The sequence below is a fragment of the Chenopodium album genome, chromosome 23 (assembly GCF_948465745.1).
Source record: "Chenopodium album chromosome 23, dcCheAlbu1.1, whole genome shotgun sequence".
Taxonomy (NCBI): Eukaryota; Viridiplantae; Streptophyta; class Magnoliopsida; order Caryophyllales; family Amaranthaceae; genus Chenopodium; species Chenopodium album.
This window is the reverse complement of record NC_137856.1, coordinates 36,873,352-36,891,267: the sequence shown is the minus strand read 5'-3', so window position 1 is coordinate 36,891,267 and position 17,916 is coordinate 36,873,352. Positions and strand designations below refer to the sequence as shown.

General features: G+C 34.8%; 2 protein-coding genes across 2 annotated transcripts; both read left to right on the top strand.

The window, feature by feature from the left end:
* Nucleotides 1–4,725: 4,725 nt before the first annotated feature.
* On the top strand, nt 4,726–8,724 carry LOC145608699 (sec-independent protein translocase protein TATB, chloroplastic-like). The gene is made up of 8 exons (XM_081664303.1): nt 4,726–5,155; nt 5,268–5,389; nt 6,613–6,672; nt 6,757–6,919; nt 7,651–7,782; nt 7,886–7,951; nt 8,075–8,140; nt 8,245–8,724. Exons 1-8 carry the CDS (start codon nt 4,912–4,914, stop codon nt 8,304–8,306), a joined length of 915 nt encoding a protein of 304 aa, XP_081520429.1. The 5' UTR covers nt 4,726–4,911; the 3' UTR covers nt 8,307–8,724.
* Nucleotides 8,725–9,643: 919 nt separating this feature from the next.
* LOC145608062 (fanconi-associated nuclease 1 homolog) lies at nt 9,644–17,229 on the top strand. The gene is made up of 14 exons (XM_081663666.1): nt 9,644–9,982; nt 10,280–10,803; nt 10,893–10,997; nt 11,642–11,906; nt 12,016–12,078; nt 12,752–12,826; nt 12,918–13,036; nt 14,323–14,393; nt 14,487–14,574; nt 14,667–14,807; nt 14,880–15,106; nt 15,527–15,800; nt 15,888–16,121; nt 16,387–17,229. Exons 1-14 carry the CDS (start codon nt 9,700–9,702, stop codon nt 16,828–16,830), a joined length of 2,913 nt encoding a protein of 970 aa, XP_081519792.1. The 5' UTR covers nt 9,644–9,699; the 3' UTR covers nt 16,831–17,229.
* Nucleotides 17,230–17,916: the final 687 nt, after the last annotated feature.

The window sequence follows — 17,916 nt, the reverse complement described above, 5'->3', positions numbered from 1 at the left end:
CAGCTTAGTTTGATAAATGTGAACAAACCCTAAGCTCATGTTAATTTAATGGCACATTTATTTTCTAGCTACAATACAGGTTTTCTTCGATTCAAAATCAGTATTTGCGTGGACTGTACAAATTAAATAAGTAACGTGACAAGTGTATGAGTGTATCCAAACGGGGAGTAGAAGGGAAAAACAACCCTACAAGCAGAGGGACACTATAATAGAAACCGTTTTGTCAGCGGGGCTATATATGGCAAAAAAGATAAAAGGAGAAGAACAATAATTATAAAACAGGCTAGTAGACACTACTACTACTAGTAGTAGTATAACTGCAAAAAGGAACCTTAAATTAGCAACGGAACGTTCTGAACTGAGGCCAGCATAACATAACAGCAGGCTGATCTGATCTGATGCAATTATATTGCAAGAAACTCGTGATTTGCTGTGATTTTTCTATAACGGCGGGTGGCACGTGACTGCCGTGAACTTCATTCATTACCTCATTTTCACAATTATAGTCGCTTATCTCATCTGCATCATTCTACCACATTCAATTTTGTTGCTTACATTTATGTTGGATGGTACTACATTTTCTTTTCTTTTTTAGAGTAGGGTATATGATGGTACGTTTAGGTCTTTTTTTGGTGTACAACTTTTATATAGATGAGGTAGATTATTAAATAGCTATCGAAATTGGGTATAAAATAGTACGGATCGGAGTAGTAGTAAGAGATTATACTGTTACTTCATTTCAGATTTTATTATTTCAATATGCATGCATGGAAGAAAAGATTATGTCATATAGAAGTCGTTAAAATAATACTCGTAGTACATGCAATTAGATCGTCTAAAAAATTGTTTGGAAATTAGTGATATCGATAGTTAACCTAGTTACAAAAAAGTCTAATTAGCGATATCAATAGTCAAAGTTAGAAAATACACCAAAAAAGGAAGGTCAATTGTTAAATGTACACACATATATATGTTTTTTTTTTATTCACAATATCACGTTCATGAATACATACACTTGTCATGTATATGCATGGTGAGCATTATGCACACATGTCCATGATTTAACGGGTAACACCGTAATAACAACTTATATACCTTTCTCATTATTATTACAAGCTAAGAAGAGTGGGTATTATTCTCATAATTACCACAAGAATGGGCGTGTGAGAATAAATAAATTAGAAAGGTCTTGATCTAGACATAATAGTGCCTTTCCTTTTTCTCCCTTTATTTGCTCAATATATTTATTTAAATGAATTAAGCTCATATTGTAGGGATTAAGTAAAGAATATTTAATAAATTAGCTCCATAGCTTGGGCCTTACTTGTAAAGGGTGTAAATAGCAGTATGGTATGTGAGGCCTTTTAAGTGGTGGAATCATGCACGTGTGCATCTAACTCCACTTGTTTGCTAAATTTTTAGTGAACCTAAAAAGATAATGACACTGTACACATCACCCTCCCTTTTTAAAAATTTAATTATTATTATTTTTAATACTTTTTTAGTCCCATCTCCCCATTATCCTCTCCATAAAACATGATAATGATATCCCAACATGCTCCAACTTTTACTCCTTTTTTATTTTTTATTTTTTATTTTAACTTCAACTTTTCACTCTTGTATTAGGGTTACTTTTTACCCCTCTAAAGCTTGAAATATTCTAGGAAAGTTTTTCACAAAAATTTGTGTGATTTTTGACACAAAGCTAACACTTTAAAGAAAATTACAAAGGTTGTCTCACATAGTTGAAATGATTGATCGATCAGTGCATGCATAGAAATGTTAGAGATTATTCTTCACACCGATTAATTTTTCATAACAAACTAATGTGTGATGACGACCTTATAACATGATTATCTGATCCATATCGTGGTCCATAATTTGACATATAGGTGATAAGTTGATCTGATACGGAGTAGAAGACATCTAATTCTTATAACAATTATATGTATAGTAAGATTTCCACGTCAATTAGATACGAAGTATATAGGATGATATGAGTCAAATGTTCAAAATATAATTAATTTATTTTAATTTACAATGCCATATATTTGATGATTATAGTTATTTTTTGTTAAATAGTTGATCAAAATAATAGGTTACAATCAAACAAAAAAAAAATTGAAAAAGACAATTATTATTATTTCACCAAGGAGAATCAAACAGTAGAGCTAGCTAAGGGTGGGGCAAGGGATACTTCCAAACTTCCAAAAATCGATGATTAACCACTTTGGTAGATAAATCCACCCCCACGTAATAAAAAGAAACCTTTAAGAAAGCAAAAAAGAAAGATATGATGATATATTTATATATACTATACTCCATATTATAATTATAATGTTATGTATTTTATATGGTGACTAATAAAAAATCAGAAGAAGTTGCTATCATGTTAGCCAAAAAAGAAAGGGTCCATTAAATTGGAGGGCATACATACCCACTAATAGATGGGATAGATGGTGGGATATTTCACTAGCTGGAGCTTTCATTAGAGGTGCTAAGCTAATCCTAGTGATAAATGATATCACATATTGTATATTATAAAGTTTTATTTATAAATTGTGATATAATATATGGTCCTACTTTGTAAAGGCTTAAGCAGCATACCACATGTTTTAGCTAGTAGGTGAAGTGGTTGGTCCGTAGTATGGACACTTAATACATTGTATTTGAACAATTTACAGCTACTTCTACATGAAGTATATATAATTAAAAATATATATATACACAATACACAGCTATTATTAATTAGAAGACACATCAATGCTACTTCTGTTTAGATCATGTATATATACTAGATATAGACATTATTTCAAAGAGACTCATATAATATAGGAGTATCATTGAAATGTGAGTTGATCTTATTGTGGGTGTTTGTCTTATGTTTTGTTATGTGATGACAAATTTTGGATCAGATTGGTTGCAAATATTTGGCATGCACATATAAATATATTAATTTATATTATTGAAAATCAAAGGGTCGGTTGGGGGTATGGTCACACACACTCATTTGTACTACTATCTTCAATACATATACTGTATTTGCGATTGAGTATGTAATTTTGTGATTTGTTCATAGTGATTAAATTGTTCTAAGTTATAGCACCTGTTCTTATAAAGAGGACGGATAATTAAGATTGGGCCATATGTAGCTAATTACTCTTCTCGGTTGTATACTGTCAATACTCTATAATCGGTTTTTATTAAGTTAGGCTTTTATTAGGGTCGGATCAAGCTAGATAAATCGGTTACATGATTGGTTAGTACTAGGCCGGCATAAAGATGCATATATGCATGGGTTTTAATTTATGGGTGGTGGGACAAACAAGGTTGGTCCAAGTCGAGAAGGATTGGAATTGAACAAGTTTGAGGCTTTTATTTATCGAGCTACTCGTACAAGTAAAAAAGTAAGAAACAAAGAGAAGTTTATGTTTGTGGAGTGAAGCATACGGCAATACGTGATTTAGGTGCATGCATGGCAATAACTGCCAATAGCAGCAACTCAACAAGGCTGCTAGAAAACACTTGAGAAAGTTATTTGCCTGTCCTTCACCCTTTTTTTTTATTTTTTATTTTTTTTTTAGCAAAATTTCTGCGTATTGTTTATGTCTTCTCACCCCCTAGTGGTCATTTTATTAAAAATATGAAGTATATTATTTTAGTTAATCATACGTAGTCGTAATTTTTAAAAAAAAACATTGTAATCATATATACGCAATGTGTATAAAAATTAAAATTAATGCAATGTGTATATAGAAATTAAAATTAAGTGTACATGTTGATAGTTCTAAGAGAGTAGAGTTTAGGGTATTTTAGGTAATTTAAAATTTGAACACTAAAATTTCAATAAAGATGCATCGTGAATAAAATAAGCATCTCAATACACGATAGTATGCGTAAAGCTAATTATATGGTGACTTTCATTTGGGATTTTAATGTAAATATCCTTATGTGAACTTTATGAAAGTGTGGTATTTGATCTCTAATGTTTCTATCAAATTCTCTAATTCTTAGAAATTAGCTAGACTTCTACTTGTATTAGTTTTGAAAAGGTGATTGTTGTCTTGTTAATAATTATCAAATATTTAGCTCTAGTAGCTTATTAGGTTGATAAGTTGTTCATCCTACACTCAAATATAAAGTTATATTCTCTCAGACTCTCACTATAATCTACTCCATTGGTTTTTAAAAGTTTTTTCACTTGCCTTTTGCATGACCTTCCAAGGCTACAATGTTCGAAGTTCATATATTTGACTTTAATATCTCCATCTGCTTCTATGTGAAAATTATCAAAAATATAAAATTTTGAAAATTATATTGTGATAAATCTAATAATCCTCAATTTCTCATACTATAATAATCCTCAATTCCTCATACTATAAATTTTTACTTTTATGTAAATCATAAAATGCGCTCAAGACTTTTAGAAATTGAGGAAGTATGTTCAATGAAAAGTAGTACTACCTCTGATTTTTTTAGTTGCAACTTTGAAATATTTTATATCTCTCAAATGATTCCCCAAAGTTGTAACTAAAAAAAATCGGAGGCAGTATATTAGTTTGACGACCCAATATACTGTATATAAATCCCAATCATACTTCCTACCCTAAATGGCTATTGGCTATATCTTAGTTTACAGTGTAATGAAAGCCCAACATTTAGTTCATGGATCTTACTCTGAAGAACAATTTATGGCTTGTATAATTGTATGTTCAACCCAGCCCAAATCTTGAGCATCTACTATCAATGATTCTTCAACCTTTTCTCTCTCCTCCCTCTTCTTCCTGTCCAATTTCACCCAAATGTCCAGTACCCATCACCAAATAATCCATGAAAATCATCAAATCAATTCAAAACTTTAATTGAACCACAAATTATTCAAACTTTTCAAGAAAAATTTACCCAGAATCTATGGCTACTTCTTCTGCACTTTGTACTGTTTCTTTTCATTGTTCATCATCATCTTCTATAAGTAGTAAAACAACCATGTATTCTCTCCCTCCTTGTTCTTGTTCTTCTTCTCCAAATTCATGCCTCAAAACCCTCAATTTTTCACTCTCTTCACGATTTTCTCAAATGGGTTTGTGTACTTTTACTCCCTGGAATGGTCTGAAACACTTTGGCATCTCAATTTCAGCAAAACCTCAAAAAATTGGTAATTTTTTCTCATCTGGGTAATTGAATTTTTGTTGTTTAATGCTGTTTTTGGATGGAATTGTGCTTGATTTTATATGAATTTACTGAAATTGGAATGGTTTGAGTTGTAGGAAAGAGAGCCAAATGTAGAGGGAAGGCTGTTTATGCTTCATTGTTTGGTGTTGGAGCTCCTGAAGCTTTGGTGATTGGGGTTGTTGCTTTGTTGGTTTTTGGTCCTAAAGGACTTGCTGAGGTTAGTTACTTCTTCTTTTTTAGCTGGTTTCTTTCTTCAATTTTTCGAATTTTATGCAGTATGTTGCTTTTAATAGTAAATGGGATAATGGGTGATAGTTGGTTATGCTGATTGAATAGTAGTGTGGTTACTGTTATTGATTAAGTTGCTAGAGTAGACGAGCTTTGGAACATTGGTAATAGTCTGTGCTACTCGCAATTCCCAAATGGGTGTTGAAGAGAAGTTTTTGATGCATAATAGTCAGAAGAAATGGGGAGGTCTGATGAATATCTGATTGGGGATTGGAGAACAAATCTGCAGATAGCAGGGTGTTGGAGAGACAATGCGGTGACAGATTTTAATGAAATAAGGATAGTATTGTTTAAAGCTGGGCTACAATATGAGGTAGGCACTACTTTGATCTTATGGGGCTAGACATTTACGATACTCTTGGAGAATTGGAAGTAGATTTACAGTTTTTTTATTGCAACAACAACGCGAGGACTATAAGTACAATGGATGACATTCACTTTTTATTCACATCAATATATCATTATATGGTGAATTCCTAGTTGTTCAGTGGCGGGTTCAGAATCTGGATAAAAAAATTTGCAAAGTACTCAAGGCAATAAAATGGTTATAATAATTGCAGCGCGCCTTAGTGATCACTGATGAATGACACTGGTTGGCTCAGACTCCAAACTAAGCAAAAATTCCTAGAACCGCTGTAGTTATTAGTTTAGTCTGGCTTTGACGATTTTGAGTAGTGTCTAGTGTGTGTCTATAGAGAGTGTTTGTGATTGCAAGATAGTTTGCGATTTTATCATAGGGATAAGGGTGTTGTTACTACATAGTACCTTCAGTTTCACTGTTAGGTTCCCGTGGCCTTCTCACTTTTCAGCATGGGTATAGGTTTGCATGGCTTACTTTGGCAGTTTCTTCCTCAGATGATTCCCCTTCCCCCTTCCCTCCTTCCCCCAACCGGCCCTCCCAATAGATTTTGACTTATTTAAGGAGTGTGTTAGCTATTTTACGGTTTTACCTTTCCAAGTTGTAATAAATGTGCTCCTTGTGATTCCTTATCGAACTTAATTATTCTATCTTGTAGACCTCTATCTTAAGTTATTTTTATTCTACATGCTTGAATTTACTGTCAAGTTATTTACATGTATACATGCCTGCATTTACATTCCATTTGAGTATTGCTCTTATAGATTCTGACAGTGTATTATGACGTAATGCAGGTTGCTCGAAATCTGGGTAAAACCTTGCGTGCTTTTCAGCCTACCATTAGAGAGCTTCAGGTTCCTTTGAAATAATTATTTAGAGGCTTTGACTCTATCTCCTACTTGGTGATGTAGATTAATCTGTTATATCTCTCTATGTAGGATGTTTCTAGGGATTTCAAAAGCACCCTGGAGCGGGAGATTGGTCTTGATGATGATCCAATGAAAGTAAGACCTACATATGAATCAAACCCAGCGGATTTCACCCCAAATTCATCAATTTCCAGCACAGAGGAGTCTCAAACCGTGCCTATCTCTGACCCAAGTTAGTATACTGGCTTGTTTTGTGGTAGCTTTAGCCTTTTATTATTTTATCATACAGTAACTGAAGCTAAAGCAGCAAGCACCCTGGTTTCTGAAGCTTAAAAAAAGTTTTCGTGCTACTGTTACCTCGGCCATAAGCTAGCACATTGACCTCTTAATGTTTGTGACCAGTTGACCACCAAAAAGTAGCCATTTTTTTGCCCCCCCCCCCCCCCCCCCCCCTCTTTAAGGTTGAACACTCAATTGTCATCCTCTAAAAATTCTAAAGTTACTGGGCTCTTAGCCCTTGGTCTGAACTTTGATTCTTTGAACACAGGAAATACTTTAATTTTTAATTCTTGGATCATGAATAAAGCTGTTGTCAGAAGCCTTAACTGAGTAGATTTGACGCATCTTCCATCTCTACAAATAGTTAAGGACAGAGAGAGAGAGAGAGAGAGAGAGATTGCTTGAACAGAACTAGAAACCTTTCCTCCTTTTACCTTTATAGAATTACAAATTGATGAATTATGCACATTCAATACCTGTAGCATGAATGCTGATTGACACAATGAGAAAACTATTGAAAGCTGCATCAAGAAAGATGGGCCATACTTTTGCGTTCATCGCCCTCTTGAAAAAATCAATATTAGTATTGGATAGATTTTTGTGTATCATTATTGTTTTTTCATGTAAAAGTAAATTAGTGAATCTTCATCATAGTTTGACTCCCCTGCTTTTCTTTTTCTGCAGATGGTTCTCTGTCCAACAAAGCATATTCTAGTGAGGACTACTTAAGGATCACAGAGGAGCAGCTGAAAGCACAGCAGGAAGCCATGTCCTCTCCATCAGAAAGCCAGGTTGAGCCTGAGAGTCAGCCTCAAGGTTAATAATTTTCACTTTACTCCAAATCACTATTGTCTCCGGACTCCCCAATTATAAAATTATATAAAACTAAAAAGGGTGCTGACGGATTGTTGATACACAGCTTTACAGCAAGATGTCATGTCCTCTCCGTCGGAAGCCCAGATTGAACCTGAGAGTCAAGCTCAAGGTCTGTGCTTTCCAACTTACTCTCAGAGTAGTTGCTATCATCTCTTTCCCCCTTCATTCCCTCAAAACAAAGAAACGTTTTAATAGGGAAAAGTCACTGATGCTTTATCGATAACATATGCAGTTGTACAGCAAGAAGCTGCTTCATCTCCACCAGAAAACACAATTGAACCTCAGAGCCAACCTCAAGGTTTGTGTACTCAAATTTCACATTTTTCTTTTCCACCAACTACATCTCTCCCAAAAAAAAAAGAAAAAAATAGTTATGTTGACGCTTAATTGATTGGATTTCAGCTGTTGTTCAAGAAACGGCAACTGCAGCGCCTTCAGTCCAGAAATCCGAGATTGATTCATGAGCTATTCCTTGGGGTTGCTTAAATCCCACGATATGCATAAACATTTTCTTGCTGATCAGTGCATTTATTGATCTCAGCGGGGAACAGTGAGGCAGTCTGAGCACCAACATGTTCCTCTTGCAATTGGTTACTTTGTGCACTGGGAAGATAAATTTATGTACTGCTGGATGCTGAGCATATTAGACATTAGAGGAGTTAATGTTTTAACCAAATTTTGACCTTCTTGAGCTTTGTAAAACCAAAGGTGTTCTCATTTTGCCGCATCAGTCAGTGTTAGATAGCCAACTTGTTATTGTATCGATATACCATTCATCTTGTAAATGTTTGTTGTATTCTTTATGATGGAAGTTAGAAATGTAATGAAGAGAATAATGATGTTTAATAGGTTACAATCTAATATATTGTTTGAGATTGAGAAAGTTAAAGTTTGGAGTTTACTTTAACGAACTAACACAACTTGTCATCTAAGTTAGCTTTTTTCACTGCACTCTATTGCCCTATTGGCTATTATGATTCAGCATGAGATAATTGTGGTGGCTGAAATCAGAGGCTGTGACAGCGACTACATTTTAGCACAAATGGGAGACTACATTTTAGCACTTTAGTATGCTTAATAGCAACATAGCCTACAATTGTGGTACTCAAGGTCCATGGATCTTCCAAAGGTGCCTTCCTGTGCTTCTTCCTTTCCCCTTGAGCAACCTAAGAAAGTGAGTTAGGTTAGAGGCCAGTAGCTCTTTTCGGACTCCTCGAAATAGTGAATAAACCTACCACCTCCCCCAAAGAAGACAAAGATGTTGGAACTTTAGAGCCTATACTAGAGTATATATGGCTTGCCTACATCTATATCACCAATGCCCATGTCCCCAACTCCCACCTCCTCGACATGCTAAACCCGTGACTCATACGTATTCCACTTATCTCAAGATAGCGGTGAATCTTCAAATGTTATTTCATTATCAACTTACCTTATTTGAACTTTCTACAAACAAATTTATTGTGCAATAACAATGACTAAACTTATCTCATACAATTTCTATTATACACTCGGGTGTAAAATTATATCGGGATAACGGAGTGCAACAATTTCCTTTTCCTTTTATTATCTCATAATCAAATAAACAATCCTAATCAAATTTGTAAAATTATAAGTTTGTAAGTTTGTTTAAGTGGTGAAATTGAGGAAAGATGAAAGGGTTTATTTGGGGGAAGAGGAGGCTATTATTGGAAATGAGGAGTTAATTCCCCTCAAAAAATGGCGGGAAGAGGGTGAATATCCTAAGGTACAGTGCGAATCGTCCCCAATATTTGATCCAATTTCAAAATTAGGGCAAATTTTCTTAAACCCTAATACTACGCTAATCACATTTCCCCAAATTTCTGGGAAAAAAAAATGCTAAGAGGAAGAGAAAGTCTAAAGAGAATCATCGGAAAACGAAGGAGATTCCTCCCTAATCTCTCTCGCATCCTCTCTTCTTCTTCTTCCTCATCGTCGAATTCTCTGAAAGTTGAAAATGATGAAAAGTTCATAACCAATGATTCCGCAATTACAAAGGCGGAATCGAAGAAAATCGACGATGATTCAGAAGATGTAGTTTCTGCTAATGATTTCGTTACTTGTCCAGTTTGTAGCATTCAGATTCGCGGCGACGATCAATCCGTTAATTCACATCTTGGTCAGTCTGATTCTAGTCTAGATTTCTACTAATTAGATTTTTTTGTGTTGAAAATTGAATTTACAATTTATTATTTGGTTGAAATTATTTCTTGGATTTTGTTAAAATTAATTGGTATTGTCAGGTTTGAATTTTATGAAATGTAGTTAAAATTGAGTTGTTGTTGAGTTGGTTGATATGTGTACTAGTTTTAGTTGGCATTGGCAAAGATACAGCTTTTTGGCTTCTATTACTTCATTTGGCTTAGACTTGTTTGTAATTGTGTCATTCATTCTGACTTTAACATGATCACTTCAGATTTGTGTCTTGTTAGAGGGACTAAGCGAAAGCTGAGTCAACGCACTCTTCTTCAGTTCAGCTTCTGCTCGAAACTCAAAGATAGTAAGTGTGTGGATGAGGGAGTTCTTGCTGAAACTAATTTGATTCAAGACAGTGAACCCAAGAAGAATGATCTTCCCCAGTTGGCCAGCATTAGCAATGATAAAGTAACTTGTGCCATAAGTCAATGTGAAATGACTGGACTTGATGATGGATCCTCATTGAAGTCATCATTAGCTTTAGATTCTATTTCACAACAGGCAGATAATTCAAATAATATTGTTGATGATAGTACAAATGACATGGTTGATGCTTATTCTGTGGACCTTGAATCTGGAGCATCGAACTTTGATATGGAAGGAATTCTCAGGGAGCTATCTGGGATGGTTCTTAAGACATGCATTGTGGGTCGTAAGTATGTAGATGCAGCAGAAATTGTTTCTGGAGCTAGCATTTATTTTCTCAGAGACCCTACCAACATAAAAGATCCTAATGCTATCAAGGTTTATACCTACTATCTCTGTTTTCTTCTTTATTAAGCTTGTTTCGTTGCTAATTCTGGTATAGACAATGTCTGGTCCACTGAGGCCAGGTTGTTTCTCCAGATTCCGGCAGTGGAACAGTCCTAGGTTTTCTTCCTCGGGAATTAGCTCAGCATATGTCTCCTTTGATTGACAAGTACCAGATCGATTTCAAGGTAGTTTGTTACTAATCTATCTAATATTTTTGTTCTTTATTTTCTTCTGTTTCTCAATCCTACCCTCCCCCTTTTCAAGGACACAAACAATCATCTGCTTTGCTTATACCATGAATTCAATATCTTTCTTGCTAAGTTGGCTTTTTTATTTTTCATTCATTTTGGCTATTGCTGTATAAACCTTGTTTATTTTAAAATACTTTCTTTTTTCAAGTTTAGCATCTAAATTTTCAAAATGCGTCTTCTATGAAGATTGCTCACAACTGCTATTCGTGTTTTCAATGGTCATGTTTTTGGCCTAGACAAAAATTGCATTCTTTTTCCAAAAAAACCAATTTTTGTCACTAAATTTGCTCAAATTAAAAAAGCATCAATAACACCGTGATAAATATGATCTTGAGAAGTAAAGTAAGAATGGTGGAAATTTTGCAAATGGGGACATTATCTAGGTAGTATTTTTTGCCAAAGTTCTAAGAAAAAGATGGTGTTGGCCTCGTGCAAACACTGTTTAGAAGCTTGTTATGTAGTACTAGAAATGCCTATGATAACTCTAGTTTTTTCTAACTCCATTGTTGGCAGTATCCTTTTTCTGTTCTTTGCTCTCAATACGATAACTACTATGTTTGTCATATGTTATACTGCAGGGAGTGATCACTTCAGTCCCGAAAATTCCCCTGGATATTGTGCCCGTTGAGATAATGTGCCTAAATACACCATCTTGTAATGAAGTGGCAAAGGATGACATACCTATGTTGAATTCATCATGTATAAATATTTTTCGTCTGATGAAGTCTGGTGAGGTATGTCCACAGAGCCCCATAAAGTACCAGCAGAATTTTAGGCTCATGATTGAAGAGGCTTTAAGGGGAAATCTTTGTCTTTTCACAGATGCTGAGAAGTTATTCTTAGGTAGGCTGTTCCCTTTTACACTCAGCTAGTCAGCTTAACCTCCATATTTAACAGCTATGTCATATTTGTATCACTTGATTGTTTTGAATTAATGGTTCATTGCTACCAGATTCTTTCAGCTCAATGTCAGATGACAGCCAAAGACTTTTTGTACGACTCTACACAAGAAAAGGTTCCATCCATGTCACCATCTCTTCAAATTCCGTAGAATTCACAAAATGTAGACATCATTGCATTTGTATGTTTTTTGCAATTCTTTACCAGCATACATATAAAGCTTTGGGTAGTATAGAAGTTGCTGTCGAAACCAGGTTGACCATACCTTCATACATGCTTGTTGGGAAGCATACTCCTTGTGATACAAACTGATAAGAGTGCCAATGTGTGCTGTGATGCAGTGATGTTTTGATACATCTTATTTCGATTGTATACAAATTAGTTTTTCTGCTGTGCTTTCTGTTATGTTTATGGCTGTTGCATTGAAGATTGCCAGGGCTAAAAAATTTCTGAAAGGGGTTGAATACACTGTTTTCAGTTGCATTGGTGTTTCTCTTGTATCATATTTTTGTAAAGTTGCCTCTACAGCGTTCTGTGGCTTACACACCTAGTTTTTTTTTTTTTTTTTTTTTTTTCTTTCCCTTACATTCAGATTATCAAATAATGATAATACATACAAAGAATAGAAGTTTTTTTCCCCATCACTCCCTTGGCTTATCTTTTAATGCTTCAAAATAATACTTAATTGACATTGGGAGATGCAGTTGTTGATGCATGAATGAATGACATTCTGCAAACTGCAAACTAGTAATTCATATTTGGAATTTATAATAAAATTTTTCTTTCAGGACCATGGTTTCGCATATCTAGTCTTACATATCCAGAAATATTGGATTACCAACAAGCAGTTAATGAGCTGTCAGGTAAATTTTCATGTCAGCCTGTGCTTATGAGACGTGTATTTCTGGCTATCAAGATTGAATGGTGGATCTGTTGTATGATATTGTCCAACAGAAGCATCCTATGTTTGTTCTTTTGGCTATAAGAGTGAAGTTATTGACAATGTTCTGGAAGAACTCTTGCACATCCTTACAGTGAACGAGCTGTGTGAGATCTTGAAAATACTCAAGAAGGTACTCATTGTTTCCTTCTATTTATTAAATAATATTGAAAATGTTTGCTTTGATGCTTGATGATTTTATAGTTATTCTCCTTATCCTGGTTAATCCCGTAGTTTAATGGATTATACTCATCATTAACATTCCTATTGTCATAATTACACTTATTACTATATTCTATTCTGCCATTGCTTATGAAAATGTTTTACAAGAAGCTTAGCTTCCTTTGTTATCAGGATAAGATAAGGTGTGTTCTATTTGAGTCATTTCAATGCAAAATTATTCTAGGCCTGTGATGATAGTCCAGTGTTATTTTTGGCCTGCTATCTGCTATATTGTTTGATGAATTGTGTAATTATATTAATATCATGTTAATGCATAGATGTGTACTCCATAAATGTTCATCATGTTAATACTCTCCTCGAGTATAGAGGCAAGGTATACATGTTGGAGCATGATGGATGGATCTTTCTAAAGATTGGATGATTTCCTGATGAATGCTCCTAAAGCTATTTGACTTCTGATGACTGCATAGTAAGAGATATGCTGTGTGGACAGATACGGGCCAAACATTCAAAGATTAGATTTAATAGTCAGTGCAAAATAATTTTTGGTTGACCTAGATCTATTATTGCATCCTCTTGATGTGTTATTAGGGTAGCTTTTTTAATACAGTATTTTTAGCATTTTGAGCTTCCATTCAAGAAAGAAAAAGGTGGCTAACTCATGTCATGATTTGAAAGACCCTTCCCACCCTTGTGGGCTGTAGTAATTGGCTCGTGAGCATTTGTACCACTATTATTTTTTTTTGGTGAATTTTTTTTTTTTTTTTTTTGGTGAGAATTTGTACCACTATTATTAAGCTTGATTTTCCTAGAGAGAAGTCGATTTTATATTTGTTGCATTTTACACCCAAGAAAAACAAAAGAAAATAAATTAATGATTAGTTGGTGTACAGAGAGAACCTAATCATTGATTTATTATTTTTAATTTCAACCTGAAATTGAAAATCCTGACAAGGAATACTTTGGTATTCAACTGAAGACTTAAGCTAGATAACTAGACCATACCCTTAGCTGCTTCAGATCATGAGGATTTCACAGTATTCTTGTGAATTGTGATGATACTGTCTCTTTTTCCAATTCTCCATTTACCTCTTCTTGCTCCCACCAAAGAAAATTGTGATGCTTGCAGGATTTAAAAGAAGGGATAGGAAAAGGCATTGGGATTATAGTTTTTCTCATAGTTGGGCAATGTTATGTTTTGTGAATTGTGAAAGTTGTGCTTTCATTTGGACTCAGGATTCCAAAGTTGGCTTGAGGAAGAAGGAACTCATTGAATCACTTCATTCTTCATATAAAGATGGACTCTGGTATGATGATGAATATTCAACTTTGAAGGAATATATATATTTTTTAATCCATAATCTGTATGTGATGAGTGTCTTTATATGGTACTTATGCAGTCCACTCCTCCCAAATCTAATGATTGACAAAACTTCAACATGTGTTCGAATTTCATCGTTTGCTGAATCTCTTTTGTGGCGTGTTCAGGTGATGGCTAAGACATGCAAATAGTAGGCTCCTTTTTCTTTCTTTCTTTTGGCACTATTCTTCTTCCTCAATATTTCAGTTTTTTTATGCAGAGATTATTTTTCCTGGATGGAGAGCAGGATCTGTCTGCTTTCCTTCTAGTTGACTTGCGAATACTTAAGTATCCGGAGTACAAATGTACAATTTCCCATCCAGTATTTTCTGCCAGGAGTGATTTGCTTGCTTATGAAGAGGTTAACTTCTAGTCTATGCCATTAAATATTGTATACACATTTTCTTTTCCAACCAGGGTTTTGTTAGTGTAGGCCATTGAAGTTGCGCAAATCATGGACCAATCCCTTGACGAAGGCAACTTGAAACTGGTGCTAAAATGTATAGAGATAGCCGAATCGCAATTGTCAAACTATATTAGAATGAAAGATCAATCATTGCCTTTGGAATTTGAGGCTCCATTTCTTCAGTGCTTTTCTGCAGCGTGGGTCAATTCTAAAATAGTCTTGCTTGGTGTTTCCTTCCATGAACAAGAACGTAGGTATGTGTGCTTCAATTATCAATTGTTTCCTATGAATTGTGTGTGTGTAATCATCGGTTGAACATAATTTTAAATAGAAGGCAGTGCCCAACTGCACACATTGTAGGCTGTTTCGATGTGTAGGGAATATTTATTTGAATTGTTGAAGGGTGAAGAAGACTGCCATTCATGAACTTAAGATTCAGGCTTTTTTTTTCCCTTCTCGTTTAATTTACTCATTCAGCTATATGCAAGTCCTTGGGATTTTTAATGCATGTTTGTACTTTCTTAATAATTTGCTGAGTAGAAAGTAAGTGGTGCAATCAGCTCTTCTATGATATTCTGTATGTCATAATGTCCAATGTAGACAGTTGTATGTCAGTGGTGATATTTTGTGATGCTTTTAGAAGGTGATATAGCTGAAGTGAATTTTATTTATAGGTACCAAGACGCCATCAAATTATTGAAGCTGTTGCTCAACAGTTGTGCTTCTGATGGAAGAAGGGGTTACTGGACGTTAAGATTGTCAATCGATTTAGAGCACATGGGCTGTATTGAAGAGAGTCTCTGTGTTGCAGAAGATGGGGTACAGGACCCTTGGGTTCGTGCTGGCTCAAGAATGGCATTGCAGAGGCGGGTCATACGCTTGGGTAAGCCACCAAGGAGGTGGAAAGTCCCCAGCTATGCCGCTTCTGTCAAAAGCAAGATCACAGAGGTAGTTGTATAGAGATTTTAACATTTGTTAATTATAAGAGCTTAATATCAATAGAAATTGAACTAGAAGCATCATCTATCTACATAGGTCAATATCCAAGGTAGACCATTGAATGGAAAAGTAGGAATGAAGAGCAGGTTTTATGGTGAAGATGGTGAGCAATGTGGAGTAGAAGAGCTTGCTTTACAGTTCTATGCTGGAGAAGGTGGTGGCTGGCAGGGTGTTCATACAGAGAGTGGCTTTTGGCTGACTATTTATGGTCTTCTTATGTGGGATGTAATTTTTTCAGATGTACCAAATACCTTCCGCAATAAATTTCAGGTATAACAAATATTCATACACTAGTTTTTAGTTGTAATTGAAAGCAGGAGTAGAGCCATATTGCGAGTTATGGGGCATTAATTTGATTTTGAAAATTACATCTTATGAAATCTGGAAATTTTAAATTTTTTTTTTCCTTATAAAATTTACCACTTTACAATAGATTTTTTTGGGTGTTTTTTATACCCCAGCCTTTTCTCTTCTAGATCTGCCACATTATGAAAGTATTAGGGTGCTTGATTAGATAAGTATTATTTGTTTGCAGAATGCACCTTTAGACATGGACAGTGATAATTTCTATGTTGCCAGAAAGAGTATTATTGAACTTCACTTGCAGAAGATTCATGAGGGTATGGCTGAGGCTATCCTCATAATGTCATGGGAGTTGCATTTTGGAACTCTTTGCAGGGGTGTTAATTGGGAAAGGAATTCACTTTCCGAGCTTCGTGCAGCTGTTACATGCATTGGTGGGCCTTGCCTGGCAAATCTTTGTCGGCTTTTGTCTCAGGATTACCGTAGTTGGACTAGTGGAATGCCTGATCTACTGTTATGGCGCATTCATGGAGAGTACAAGGGTGAAGCAAAACTTGTTGAAGTCAAAGGCCCTAGAGATCGACTCTCTGAACAACAGCGAGCATGGTTGCTTACGTTGATGGATTGTGGCTTCACTGCAGAAGTCTGCAAAATAACACCTCCTGCAGTGACATGAAGATATGAAGTTGCTAACACAGGGACTAGAAATTCAGTGAATGGTGCCTCTATCTCAGAGCTTAATCTATTGCATTTCTGGTTCTGCTGAGGCTAAGCAGATATTTGAAGTTTTATAGAAGTTGGCCTTCACAGAGATCATCAAAGTGATGATTGTTGTGAACATCATTTCTGCACCAGCTTGAAGCGCGGGAAGGAAATGGAGCATACATCTTCCGTAACTTATAACTGTTATTTACTTATTTAGACAGTGTGGAGGGTTCACCTTTCACTTATCTTTGAACGTTGCTATAGTTACCCAGTGGGCTATCTATTCATATGAGCTTGAGTGTATATACAAAATGTAATTTGTATCTGCACTAATTTATTTATTTATTTATTTTTTTCAGCAATTGTAACCAATAAATAGGCCTCTCCTATATGCCAAATCATAATACTTATTATTGATTGTAATCTTTATGCTTAGACTAAAGTTTAAGCTTATTGTAAATACCAACTACTCTCTCGTCTCTTTTAAAAATTTATACATGTGGAATTTTTTTGTGTAGTTGAAGTATTAAATCGACAATAAACGGAGGAAGTAGTTAGTTGCTTAAAATCGTAGTGAGTGATGAGTATACAAAATTTGGGATTGTATCTCATCTAACATCACTACCCTTTGGGATTATCTCTACACCAACAAATGTAAAAATCATATGAAATCTTAAAGCCTAATTTTTTCGATATAAATTAGAGCATAAAATAAGGTTAATTACAAACATAATTAAATTTAATAAATAAATCTATATCTATACTATATATTAAAAGGCGTTCCTAAGAACGTCGATGTGCCAAGTAGTCCCTTTTTTTTATTGTGCCACATCATCTTTTCAATATATTGTGATGCCACATCATCGCTCAAACAACACATCAGTACATCACCCAACATTATTGAATTTAAAAAATAAGGATAAGGAGGATCGAACCCTCGACCTCGTATAACAACAATAGCCATTTCACCATCTTAGCCAATTATCAAGTATGTAATTAATATGTAAAAAAATTATATAAGTTCAAACAACAAGGTTCAATTAAGAAAAAAAATACT

What these genes read in the sequence shown, in the direction of transcription:
- LOC145608699 (XM_081664303.1), top strand. Translation starts at nt 4,912, where the DNA reads ATGGCTACTTCTTCTGCACTTTGTACTGTTTCTTTTCATTGTTCATCA. An exon ending in GTCCTAAAGGACTTGCTGAG is followed by an intron (nt 5,390 to 6,612) that starts GTTAGTTACTTC and finishes GACGTAATGCAG; the next exon opens with GTTGCTCGAAATCTGGGTAA. An exon ending in CGTGCCTATCTCTGACCCAA is followed by an intron (nt 6,920 to 7,650) that starts GTTAGTATACTG and finishes CTTTTTCTGCAG; the next exon opens with ATGGTTCTCTGTCCAACAAA.
- LOC145608062 (XM_081663666.1), top strand. Translation starts at nt 9,700, where the DNA reads ATGCTAAGAGGAAGAGAAAGTCTAAAGAGAATCATCGGAAAACGAAGG. An exon ending in AGTACCAGATCGATTTCAAG is followed by an intron (nt 10,998 to 11,641) that starts GTAGTTTGTTAC and finishes GTTATACTGCAG; the next exon opens with GGAGTGATCACTTCAGTCCC. An exon ending in ACGACTCTACACAAGAAAAG is followed by an intron (nt 12,079 to 12,751) that starts GTTCCATCCATG and finishes TTTTTCTTTCAG; the next exon opens with GACCATGGTTTCGCATATCT.